Below are 12,843 nucleotides of genomic sequence, written 5' to 3'. Positions count from 1 at the left end.
TGAACATTAGAGAAATTTAGCAACCAATATTTTACTGTTCTCTACATCCCCAATCGTGAAATATTAAGGGGAGGTAATCAACCGCCAAATTCCAATAAGTTTATATGGCGCAAAATTCAAAGTTTGATGATGACGTTTTACAGCTGGTTTCATGGTAAATAATACAACAAAAAATAGCATAGAATATATTTAATTTCCATAAATGGTATTCTCGAAGGTCAAAGTGAATATACATATATGGCAAAATAAAATTACAATTACAAGAAAAACAAAGGCAATAAAAACAAAAACAAAAAGTTCTGAATGCAGATTTCCCCAATACCTTTAAGTGATTTAATTATTAAAAAAATAATAATTTGATTGAAAGCATTAAAAAAACTTAAATATTTTTTTAAAATTTATGTTAAAACTTAATGAATTTGTAAAATTTATGACACAGACCCTCCCCCCTCTTTAAGTGCTTTAATAAAAAAAATCAACCTTGTGTGAAAAATATCAAAAAGTATTATAAACACTTATTAAAGTGATTACATTTTAACTTCTCTTCTCAAATTACTTGTTTCAGTGATTTTAAAAAGTCTGTGGGAAAATTTTTAATATTTCACAGCCAAAATCACTCAAAGAAGTGATTCTGAAATCACTTGTTTAAGTAGTACCCCTGACTGTACACATGAGGGACATATTTGTGTAAGTTTAATTATTTCAAAACAAACAAACATTGGCGGATCCAGGGGGTGGTTCCGGGGGTTGGAACCCACCTTTTTTTTTTAACAATCAATGCATTTAAAGGGAGCATATAGTTGGACCCCCCCCCCTTTTACTCTGGGTTGGGAACCCCCCTCTTTAAAATGGCTGTTTCATCAGTGACCCATGGTATGTGAAACAGCTACTCAGTTAAAGCCTGTATGCAAATAATTTTAATATAGACAAACATTACAATAGAAAAAGAACCTAAATCAGTATTGATTATCATTAGGTTTTAATATAATATAATCAACCATACCTAAAACAAATCTTTAACCTTAGAGTATGCAGTTCATTCTATAACAAAATGAAGTTCATCTACCACTTTATTTAAATCACATTTAGTACAAATTCTTAGATAAACTTCTAATTTGGAGTATATCCAAGTTTCCAAAATAAAACCTGAATTTTGTATTATTTTTTCTCAAATAAAAATTATTCCAGATACTTAAAAAAAATCTTTATAGAAAATAAGAATGATGCGTTAAATTGACACATTGTTCTGAAATTTCCTTGGTTATTTTGGTTATAAGCATTCACCCAAGATTTAACATAAGATACTTTTAAAGAAGGTAAAAAATACAAGCTCTTCAGAGTAGCAAAAAGTGCTTTCTGCTGTGTACATCTGTATGTGCTTTTGACATTTGCTTGAGTTTATTTTTTAAATTTTTTATTTTGCTTTTCTTTGTGTAATCTTTTTATATTCATGTATATCATGTTGTATTTTGTCTGCATGTTTATATATATATCTATGTTCTTCTCATATGTTTTTGTGCCTGTCCCAAGTAAATTTTACAATGAATGGTATCACCACTGGCCTTTGTTATCTTGTATGATTATGCGCATTTCACTTTGTTTTTTTCTTGGTACTTTCTTTGCAGTTAGGACACTTCCATTTAGAGTTTTTTTTGGTTAAACAGTTCTCATTTCCTTTCAAAGATACGCATTTATAATGATACCATTCATTGCAAAAGTCGCAACCAATACTTTGATCCTTATAAGTTTTTGGATTTTCTAATATTGTGCTTTGGCAAACTGGACAACTGAAAACCAAATTGACATTGTCTGAACTGCATGCTGCATCATATTTCCTCTTTTTAACTTTCGACTCAGTGGTACTCTGAACAGCTTGTATGTTTGACCTAAGTGCTTGTTTCTTTGTTTTAGGTATGGTTGACTTAAACCTTTTCAAACCATTAGAAAGTGCAACTTTGATAAAATAATCAGTAATCATATCAAATAAATCTAATATTACAGATGTAAAGACCTCAATGGCATTTTCAGACTCATCAACCCCATGTGTTTCATTAAACAAGTCACACCATTCTCTAACTAATATTTCGTCTGATTTTATGGCCAATTTACATTTAAAATGAACATTTTTCCCATAATAATGAAACGCAGTATCAGTTAGATGACACTGCAGTTTCTTATTAAGAGTACAGAAAAAGTGGAACACATCATCACTAACATGAAATAGATGTTTTCCTTCACCTTGTCTCATTTTTATTTCATTCAGACTATCTGGTTCTTCCGAGGTTGATGTTATTTCCTCCTCCGATACCCTCAGTTTAGATAACAGCTGTTGTTTTTTGAAGGCTAACTGTCTGTCCAACTTTGAATTTTTACCTTTTTTTGTCAACTTATTTAAGACAGTAGATTTTAATTGTTTAACAGAGTGAAATATGCAAGCACCCGCAATATATCTAAGTTTTGATGATCCAGCTACAGAAGATACTTTGTCATCTAAATTATCAACACACAATTCTTCCCTCTTATCATTTACTATTTTCTTAGCCTTTAGTTCAATTTCCTGCTGAAAGGTCCATCTGAATAATTTAGTTGAGACTCTGTTTGATTCCAATCCAGTATTGCCGATAGTATTATTATAAATCTCTTTGTATATATCACTAATTAAGTACACATTCATATTCTTAAATACAGTAGCGAAGTCAGAAGATGATTTTGGATGGTTTTTTAAAAGTTCCTGCACTTTAGAGTAATGGTGATTTAAAAGAGTATTAAGTTTTGGCTCATTTGCTTTCAAAATTTCTATGTCTGAATCATTGTAATTTTCAAAAAAGGTTTTAATCAAAAATGGACAAATCAGGTCTGCGGGTGGATGCCTTTGCTGCTCATTTAACGCACCATCTTGATTAACATCAACGTCCCAATCCTCATCAAAACTGAAATAATTTTCATCCAGATCATTATCAAAATTCATAATTTCATTATCCATACCATCTTCGAAAGCAACTACATTTTCATTAATACCAATTTCATATAAAGATTTGCAGCACTCCAAATTTTGCATTGGTCTCAAACTTTCATGATAATAGAAGTCATATACCTCTGAACGATGCTTTAATTTAGCAGCCTTAGAATTATAGTTTATGATACGCAAACCATCAATTGTCATTGCCCGACCAACAGCCACACCCATTTGCCCAGGTGAGAAAAATGAATAACAGTCAACTTCTAAAAATTGTAAGCTCTGACCTTGAGCTCTATGCACTGTCATTGCATATGCTAGGCGCAACGGAAATTGTAAACGTGAGGCCAACATTTTTTTACAAGAAGGATCATATACCTCAAATATGCATCTTTCAATATCCACAAGTCTCCCATCAAAAACAACAACAACTTTATCCTCAGATATAGAATGTATTTTGCCTATGCATCCATTATATAAACCAAAGGTTAAATTTCTAATCAGCATTACAGGAGCTGAAACTTTTAAAGTTAGTATCTTCTGTGCAGCACAATCACGTAGCAATGCTGTTTTACCAGAATCCACAGATTTCAAATATGTAGGTTCACCTGGAATGTTGTCATCAAGTTTTTCAATGTTCATGTACTCTGCATCAAAGTTTGTTCCAAACAGATACTTCACATCCGGGACTTCTGCAAAAATATAACACTTTGTTAGAATACAATTATAGGCCTTTCACTACAAACTACTGAGACGAGAGTTTGAAAGACCATATTTTGTACTCAATAAGACAAGAATTAACATTATCTTGACAGTAACTTAACTGTACCTGATTTTTGTCTTAAACTTTACTTAAAAATCTGATTGAGTAATGGTTATCCAGGTACGTAAAAATAAGGAGATGTGGTATGATTGCCAACTAGACAACTCTCCATCAAAGTTCAAATACGGCCTTCAACTATGAAAAAATTGCATACCGTGTACTCTGAACATTGATAAAATCTACAGCATTCCCGATTATATATTGATCTTACACAATACCAGGTTTGTTTGGTAGTTTGGTTTATTGCTGTCAAATTTTATGTATTTCATTAATTGGTAAAACACTATAAATTTTTTAAATCAACCAGGATTTTTATAAAACTGTACAGCTTTCTGAATGTTTTTTAAAGTGTAGGTAACTTTTGTCTTATTTAACTTGTAGCTGTATACAGTGTTACATGGTCCTAGATTGTAAAATTTCGAGATATGAATGATACGATAAACTGTAAATTGTAGCCATGGTGTAGTAACTCACCATTTTCAAGTCCATCCTGCATAGCTGGTAAAGGTCTGTCTAAGCCTTTTAAAAAAGCTTCTGTCTCTGCAGAGGGTTCACCATCACACAGCTGATTTACAGCCTCTACCAACTGTTTTTCATTTTGTCGAACTACCTGAAAATATCATTTAATGATTTATTCCTAAAGCCATACTAACATAATCATATAAAAATTTTCACCTCAACCATTTCCTCATTTAAATAAGACTTAAAATGTCTGTTTCTCATATACATGATATATTATCTTATTTAAGACAATGGGGGATAACTCTAAAAAAATTATCTAATATTTGATGGTGCTGTTTCTTAAACATTTTCTGACTTCATAAATATTTATACAACATAAGCATTTTTGTACGTTTGTATTTATGAATTGCATTTGCATTTTCTTTTTTATACATTTATAAAGATTTCCCATCTCTGATGAATGTGTTATTTGTTGATGTTTATTCAGCATGATTTAGTGTAAAAACAGATTTATTTTTCTTCATAAGATTAATGTCACCCGCTCAGCAATGTGATGGAGTAAATTAACACTCTCGTTAGGTTTAGCCAATCAAAATATTGCATTTTAATGTGAAGTATAATAAAAGCAAATATTTATCTGATTATTTATGTTCATGATTTTCTGAAGAGTACTTACAATTTTGAAGTTAAAATGATGAGGAAATGTCTTTAGGAATACATCACTAGTGAAGCAGTATTCACCCGTATCATTGTAGCGGTAGTTTGGAACAGGTGGCAGCTGCTTAAAATCACCACTGGCGATTACCTGAAAAATAAAAATTTTGTTAGATTATAATCATTATTCAGCAATTTAATTTAAGTTTGGCTGTAACATCATTTATTACAGGTCAAGATATTTTTAATACAAATTAACAATATTTGGAACTATTACTTTTACTGTTTTGCAATAACTACTAGTATTTTAGTAAAGGAGGTTAACTTAACCATGGATTTAAAACCTTTTTAAATCTTTATGGTTGCTTTCATGCAACAACAAGATCTTTGAAGAAATGTTATCGGATGAAAGCAATGTTATTCTAATAAAATAAAAAGGGAAATGTTATGACATAAAGTACCATAACTTGAATAATATCCCTAGAAAGCAAATAAAATTTAAAAATGTAAGTGTACACTACAAAATTTCAGTTCTTTACTATTTTAACTTTTGTAAGTTTGTGTTCACAAAAAATTGTAGATGAAGAAATGAACAAAGTGAAACTATAAGGATCCCACATGCTAGATGCAGGGCCCAAACAAATTTAAATTCATTTATACCTGAAGACCACCAAAGTAGAGTTTCTTGTCCTTTACAAGGCGACAAAGTAGCTCAACCTTTTCAAACATCACTTTTGAAAGCATGCCAATTTCATCAATAAACAACGTTTGTGTCTCCTGGATCCTTTTTCTGGCCTCCGCAAATTGCTCGTCAAACAAAAATGTTTCCTGTAACTCATCCATTGTCATTCTTCCATCCTTGATGCCAGACCAGTGGTGAAGTGTAGTTGCCCCAAAACCAAGTTCACAACTTGCAACACCTGTTGTTGATGTTATGGCCACTGACTTCTGCTTTTTTAAAGCTTGTATGATCTTCCTGAAATAAATATGTTAACAATTAAAACTTTATTAAACCAGAACTAACTGAGTTACATTTCCTGTTTCAATCCATGATTTAAAGAAAATACATAAATTAGGCTGTTAGTTTTCTCGTTTGAATTGTTTTACATTGTCATTTCCGGGCCTTGAACGGTGGCGGATCCAGAACTTTTCTTAAGGGGCCTATATAATCAACCAAATTTTTCCCACGAAAGGGGGGGCCCAGCCCCCCCCCCCCTTGAATTCGCCTATGTTGAATAGCTGACTATGTGGTATGGGCTTTGCTCATTGTTGAAGGCCATACGGTGACCTATAGTTGTTAATTTCTAGGTCATTTAGCTCTCTTGTGGAGAGTTGTCTCATTAGCAATCATACCACATCTACTTTTTTTATATTTAAGTTAATTTTTAAATTATTGAGATTAATCCGCACAAACTAATTAAGCCTCTTGTCATTAATTTTATAGTAAAAAAAACACTTATCTTATGCGCTTTAGTCAATGTAAACTTAATATTTATTGAATCATAATATATTGCTTTTATTTTGTTGTTTGTGTTTTATGTTGTATTTTTGGGGGGTTAAAAAAAGCCTTATTATATGTCATGTATTACTAAAACTCCTTTTTAAACTTGTTCTTTATGCTATTTTCAGGCTTGCAATTAACTACAAGGAAAGTGAGACGGCTGAGGAAAAACTGGATGACATTCATTCCAAATGTTCAGTTCAATTTTGTAAAGAAATCATTGTGCCATCCAAAGATGTATTTTCGAAAGTTATTATAGCAGTATTCCCTAACATTAAAAGGAAGATTCGATACAAAGGAAAATCCAAATATATTGTTTATAACCTAACGGCAAAAGTATGCGACTCTGCACTTACAGAAACTTCAGATAACTTCACAATTCGTGTTCCTGAATATTGCATATTAAAACATTATGAAGGTAATACAGAAATTAAATTCCAGACTGAATTTTTAATAAATGGAGAAGATGTTTCACATGCAATATGCTTTATCTCAGATGGATATTGTCAGTTACAAGTATTAAATCATGAAGTGACATTATTATTTGACGTTGCATGTAATCAAAATAACATTGATGGTTTGCTGCATGTTTTCAGCACTTTGAAAATTTGCAAAGGGACTTCGTCAAAAGAACAAAATGATGGCAAAACTAAGGAAAACAAAATGGAAACAGAAATATGGGAAAGTGTTTTGGAAAAAGAAATGCACGATGTCAGATATAGATCTAAATCATGTCGCAAAATATTATCAATATTAGTTTCTTCAGATGTTTGTTCACCATGTTCATCTATACAAAGAATGAGAAAAAAAAGGAAGCTGGATGTAAGCAAAAAAGCAACGTTTGTGCCCTTAAGCTTGAAACAAAATGTCAACCTGCTTAACATTGATGTAGAAACATGTAAAATTTCAAATGAACCTAAAACTATAAAGAAAGATAGTTCATCAAAAGAAAAGAAAAATACAAAGGAGGATAGTTCAAATGATTCTAAAGAAAATGAAAATAATGAGAATGAATTTGTTGATCTTACAGAGCAAGAGCATATAGACATGGAGAAAATATTAGATATTATTTGTAGTAAAGGGGTTCCAGAAGAATTTCGAATTTTATTAAAATCTCAGCTGGCAAATGCAAAATCAGGGCTTGAAAAAAGGCAAAGAAGGTGGGACCCAAAAGTCATTAGTATATGTCTATCCTTATATTGTAGATCCCCACAGGCTTACCAGGATTTAAGTAAATGCGGAATGTTGATATTGCCTTCGAAAAGACTTTTGCAGTACTACAAAAACTCGCTGCCCCAGGCTCCCGGCATCATTGAAAGGAACTTCCAATGGATGGCAAATGAGGCTACCAAAAACAAAGTACATTCATATGGCAAGCAAGGGGGGTTGTTAATAGACGAAATGTCAGTACAAGATGACTTGCAAGTCGTAAAGAAGGGAAATATTTGGTCGATCGTCGGAAATGTTGATATGGGAGACCTGAACAATGATATTGATATTGTTATCAGCAAAAAACCGAAAGTGAAAATGGCCACACATTGCCTTCAATACATTTTCCATGGTTTTACAGGATTTCGTTGGCCTGTTGCCTATTACGGCAGCGAAACTGCCTGTGCCTACCAAATATACAACACTTTTTGGGATGTTGTCTCAAAGCTGAAGCAGTATGGATTTACAGTAGATTATGTCAATATGGATGGAGCAACTACTAATAGACTATTTATGAACATGTTATCATCTGGTAATCTAAGGGATGAAAAATATATTATCTCTGATATCTACCAGTATGACCATGAAATATGCCTTATTCAAGACATTAAACATGTTCTGAAAAAAATCAGAAATAGTATATTAGCTAGTCGCTTCGAGAACAAATCCAAACCAGGTCGTTTTGTAATTTTAAATTCTAAACCAATTGTGTGGAACCACTGGGAAAAAGCCTATGAATATAACGTGCAAGATGGCTTTCCGATACATAAAAACTTAACACAAGAACACATTGTCGTTACCCCGGTGTCAAAAATGAGGAACCATTTAGCATCTGATGTTCTTAGTAACGAAATGTTGTACTTAATGAAATGCTATCAAAGTACCCTTGACCATCCTGCAGAACTTGCATCCACTATTGACTTTTTAGAGAACACATCAATTCTAGTCGATATTTTTCTTGATAAGCGGCCAATAAGTAATCTTCAAGACAATAGACTGAAAAAATTAAAGGAAGTTCTATCCTTTTTTAACGATTGGGAACGTGCAATTGAAGAATGTCAAATTTACAGTTCATCAAAAAATCTCATAACTTTTGAAACTAGAGAAGACTTGAACTCCAGCATTCAAGGTTTCATGTCATTGTGTGAGAAGTTTGTTTCCCATGGTAATAGCATCAATCCAGGATATATCAACTCCGATATTATAGAAAATAATTTTTGTCAGCTAAGAGGAATCCGTAATGGATTGAACACTAATCCAACTCTTGCGCAGATTGGTCCCTCACAAACTGCAGTGTGTCTTGGACAGACAACACTTTCTTCCAAATGCAACTCAGGAGGGTCTGCCTCATACTTTAAGGCAACAACACCTTGTGCTTTAAATCCATCACAAAATAAGAAAAGAAAATTAACTAAACCTATTCATTCTTTGAGATTATGAAAAAACATTTTGGCAAGGTGTAATTATCTAGATTTGTAAGATTATTTGTATTCTAAAGCTATATAACATATACAAGTTAACTTTTTTTAATCTAGTCTGTTTTCACAGTTTTATTAAACAAGTATTTTTTTATTTATGTACTGTTGTTTTCTTAAAATAGAATTTCATAAGCATATCCAAACCTTCAAAAGTTTTTTTTGTACTAAAAATATAAAGATAGTGTTGACAAATGTTGGTTTGAATTTTAAAAGTGCTGTCTTTGTTTTATATTTTGCATATTGCTCATTTCCAGTGTTTTATTAAATTTAATAGTTATAAAAAGTCTTCAGAATATAATAACCTTTAATAAATCGTGATTATAATAAAGAAACATTGATATTTCTAGTTTTGAAATTGCTTCGTTAACAATTCTTCAAAATATAATAACCTTTATGATTATAGTAAAGAAACACTGATATTTCTAGTTTTAAAATTGCTTCGTTAACAATTGACAAGAGCAAAATTGATATCATTCATTGGCATGTGAAGCTAATCAAGGATCTTTTCTTAAAATGACAGTAAATTATATTGCTAATCAATAAATTATCTCCCCTTTCTAACAGTTTTGGATTGAAGTCGGATCCCTTTTTACATTTTTACCCTTAAGTCAATAGAAATATGGGAGTCTACAATATCTGCTTATTTTTCTAATTTTGAAATTGCTTTGTTAAAAACAATTGACAAGAGCAAAATTGATATCTTTCATTGGCATGTGAAGCTAATCAAGGATCTTTTCTTAAAATGACAGTAAATTATATTGCTAATCAATAAGTTTTATTCCCTTTCTGGAAGTTTTGCATTGAAGTCGGATCCCTTTTTATATTTTTACTCTGAAGTCAAAACAAATATGGAAGACTACATTATCTGCTTAATAATTTTTCTAATTTTGAAATTGCTTTGTTAAAAACAATTGACAAGAGCAAAATTGATATCTTTTATTGGCATGTGAAGCTAATCAGGGATCTTTTCTTAAAATGACAGTAAATTATTTTGTTAATCAATAAATTATCTCTGCTTTCTAACAGTTTTGCATTAAAGTCAGATCACTTTTTACATATTTACTCTAAAGTCAATACAAATATATGGGAGAATACATTTTCTGCATATTTTTTAATTGCACCACAAAAAAAAATCATTTCATAAAACCTTTTTGATTTTCATTTCATACATGTACCTGAAGTACATCTTGGTTCTTGGTGTATAATAGAAATACAGGTTAGCAATTGTACACTGTAAGACTTGTGTTTGAAATATTTTTGTTATAAAATATTGCTGTATATATTGATCTCATATTTGTCTCTCAATTAATATATAAAACAGAATATCATCTTTACAATAAAAATATCCAGCATTGAAACATGTAATAGAGGACAGCCTTTGGTATTATTTAAAGAAGAACAAATAATTTACTTAAAATAACTTTTTATTTAAATAGTGTGCTCTTAAAGTTTGACTGTCATTTTGAAAGTAGTTAATATAAGTCAGTTTACAAACTTATTTCTATAGTAGTTTTATATTTAAAAGCATTGATCAGAATCTATATCCACAGTCACAATCACTTGAATTTTAGTGATATATGTATGAAAAAAAAAATCAAGCGACTGTGCTATATCAGTATATAGATCATGTATATTAAACAGGTATAATTTTACAAGCTTTTTAACATATTTCTTTTAATGTGAAAATTGTTAGTTGATCATAGTTTTAAAATATTGTCATGGTTGTTTTTTTGATGTTACATGATTTTAATTATTTCTGAAATACATTAAAATCATATGAAATTGTTATTTTTGTGTTTATTGTGTTCTGTGTGCCTGCAAAACATTTTGCCCCAGCCCAGCTTTCTGGTAAATATAGAACAGCAACACCCCCCCTTTTTTTAGTATTGTTAATTTTAAGAGGAAATACTACTTTTTATGTAAGAAATGTTATTACTTGAGTGCATAAGTTTTCCCAGTTCCACACTGGCCGGTCAATAAAATAGTGTGGCCTTCTTGTGAGTAGCTTAAAGCTTCTAATTGCTCAGGTGTCATCATTATGCTGTTTGTCACAGGCAAAGTTGATCCGGAAAATTTTACCGTCTTTCGACTAAAATTAGAAAGTTTTCATTCAGTGCGGACTAGCTCCACCATGGCGACTGTAACAAAGTCGGATGCTGAATGAAAGAAATAAAATGGCCCATACGTCCATGAAATTGATAGATTGAAGGTACTTACCCCTCCGATGAATAGAAAAACTAGTCTTGTGTAGAAAATGGTCCACGAAGCGTATCACTTGGCGTCCGTTGATGTCATACAACGATTGTTTACATTTTAGCGCAAAAACGCATTTCATAACTTCCCCTATATTATACATATAACAGTATTTTTTTTATTTTTTTTTCATACATATATCACTAAAATTCAAGCGACTGTGTAGGCACAGAATAAAGTGACTAGGTTATACATGTCTGAAAACGCTCAACATCCTTCAACACTAAACAGTGGTGTTTTTGTTGTTGATGTTTTTTTTTCTTTTTTTCTATTACTCATGTATAAAAAGATTAAGAAACAAAGTAAAATTACAATCTGGTCAAAACTATTACCGTTAAAAAAAACCTGTTTCCTTAAAGTTTATTCATCATCAAACTATTTTGAAAGATCTCAACCCTTCCCTTAAAACAAAATCGCAACGGAAAAAAATACTTATGAAACACCAGTAATAATCATTGCTGAATATCATTGATTAACAAAATAAAGACTACAGCAAAGAGGAGGCAAAGTGACTACTTGGTGTTACCGACAACTGACTGACTCAGAAGACCACTTTTTTTTTAATCCAGATATCATATTTTGTGTTTTGTTTAGAGGTTTGGGACTGTGGAGGATCATTACTGTTCTTGTTTATATCCCCTTTTTTAAATGATCGACAGTTTGCTCACAATACATCAATTTCTACAATAATAATACGAGACTTGTTTTAAGACATTATACAGGCTGTCCTACCAGTAAATGGACTCACTTTTGTGATGAAGATCAACAAATTGGTAACGAAACAATTCATTCAAATTATCAACCTTGGCATCGAAAATGAAATGACAATGATAATACTAAGGTGAATCTGTTAACAAAGAAAAAATGCCGGCCATCAAAAAAATTATTTATCTCATAAAAATAAGAAACCATCTACTTATGAGACAGCGAACTAAATAGCTCCTTTATCAATATAATCATCTATATTTATTGATTCAGAAAAGATGGGAGCTTCAGTAATGATATTGTAAAGAACATATAAAGCCACATATGTCTTGTGGATCCATATGAAATTTCGATGTGCGAACTACTTGTTGACATATGTCGTAATGTTGATGTTCTGGTCATCTTCATGGGGTAATCGTTTATTTTGATTCACACAGTCTTGTATCGTACTGTTTAAGTGAGTTTTACGCAATTACGTTGCATTATAAAAAGTCAAACTATATTGGATTTTCAGAATACAATGCAAGAGGAACGAAAGATACCTGACTCATAAATCGAATATAAACTGACAACGCCATGGCTAAAAATGAAAAAGACTAACAGACAAACACTAGTACACCTAACACAACATAGAAAACTAATGAATAAGCAACACGAACCCCACCAAAAACAAGGGACGATTTCAGGTGCTCCATAAGGGTAAGCAGATCCTGCTCCACATGTGGCACCAGTCGTGTTGCTTATGTGATTACAAATCGGGTAAATAGTCTAATTCGGTAGGTCACATTCATGAAAGGGAAGG

At 31.5% G+C, this 12,843-nt stretch overlaps 1 protein-coding gene across 2 annotated transcripts; it reads right to left on the bottom strand.

The window, feature by feature from the left end:
• Positions 1–209: 209 nt before the first annotated feature.
• LOC139513099 (uncharacterized) lies at positions 210–11,460 on the bottom strand. 2 transcript variants are annotated; one of them, XM_071301274.1, is made up of 5 exons: positions 11,020–11,460; positions 5,556–5,871; positions 4,918–5,046; positions 4,254–4,389; positions 210–3,648 (listed from the first exon to the last, which is right to left on the bottom strand). In XM_071301274.1, the coding sequence occupies exons 1-5, from the start codon at positions 11,118–11,120 to the stop codon at positions 1,592–1,594; spliced, it is 2,739 nt and encodes a 912-aa protein (XP_071157375.1). In that variant the 5' UTR covers positions 11,121–11,460; the 3' UTR covers positions 210–1,591. The 2 variants fall into 2 exon arrangements, with proteins under 2 accessions (XP_071157375.1, XP_071157376.1); XM_071301275.1 differs by having other exon boundaries at positions 11,301–11,460.
• Between the last annotated feature and the right edge of the window lie 1,383 nt (positions 11,461–12,843).

This window comes from Mytilus edulis, chromosome 2, assembly GCF_963676685.1.
Source record: "Mytilus edulis chromosome 2, xbMytEdul2.2, whole genome shotgun sequence".
In the NCBI taxonomy this organism is placed as follows: Eukaryota; Metazoa; Mollusca; class Bivalvia; order Mytilida; family Mytilidae; genus Mytilus; species Mytilus edulis.
The sequence above is the reverse complement of the archived record's forward strand: the minus strand, read 5'-3'. Positions and strand labels throughout refer to the sequence as shown.

Excerpts from the sequence above, each read along its gene's own strand:
- LOC139513099 (XM_071301274.1), bottom strand. The coding sequence starts at position 11,120 with ATGATGACACCTGAGCAATTAGAAGCTTTAAGCTACTCACAAGAAGGC. Across the intron at positions 5,872-11,019 it reads GGGAAAACTTATGCACTCAA|GAAGATCATACAAGCTTTAA; the intron begins GTAATAACATTT and ends TATTTATTTCAG. Across the intron at positions 3,649-4,253 it reads GCAGGATGGACTTGAAAATG|AAGTCCCGGATGTGAAGTAT; the intron begins GTGAGTTACTAC and ends ATATTTTTGCAG.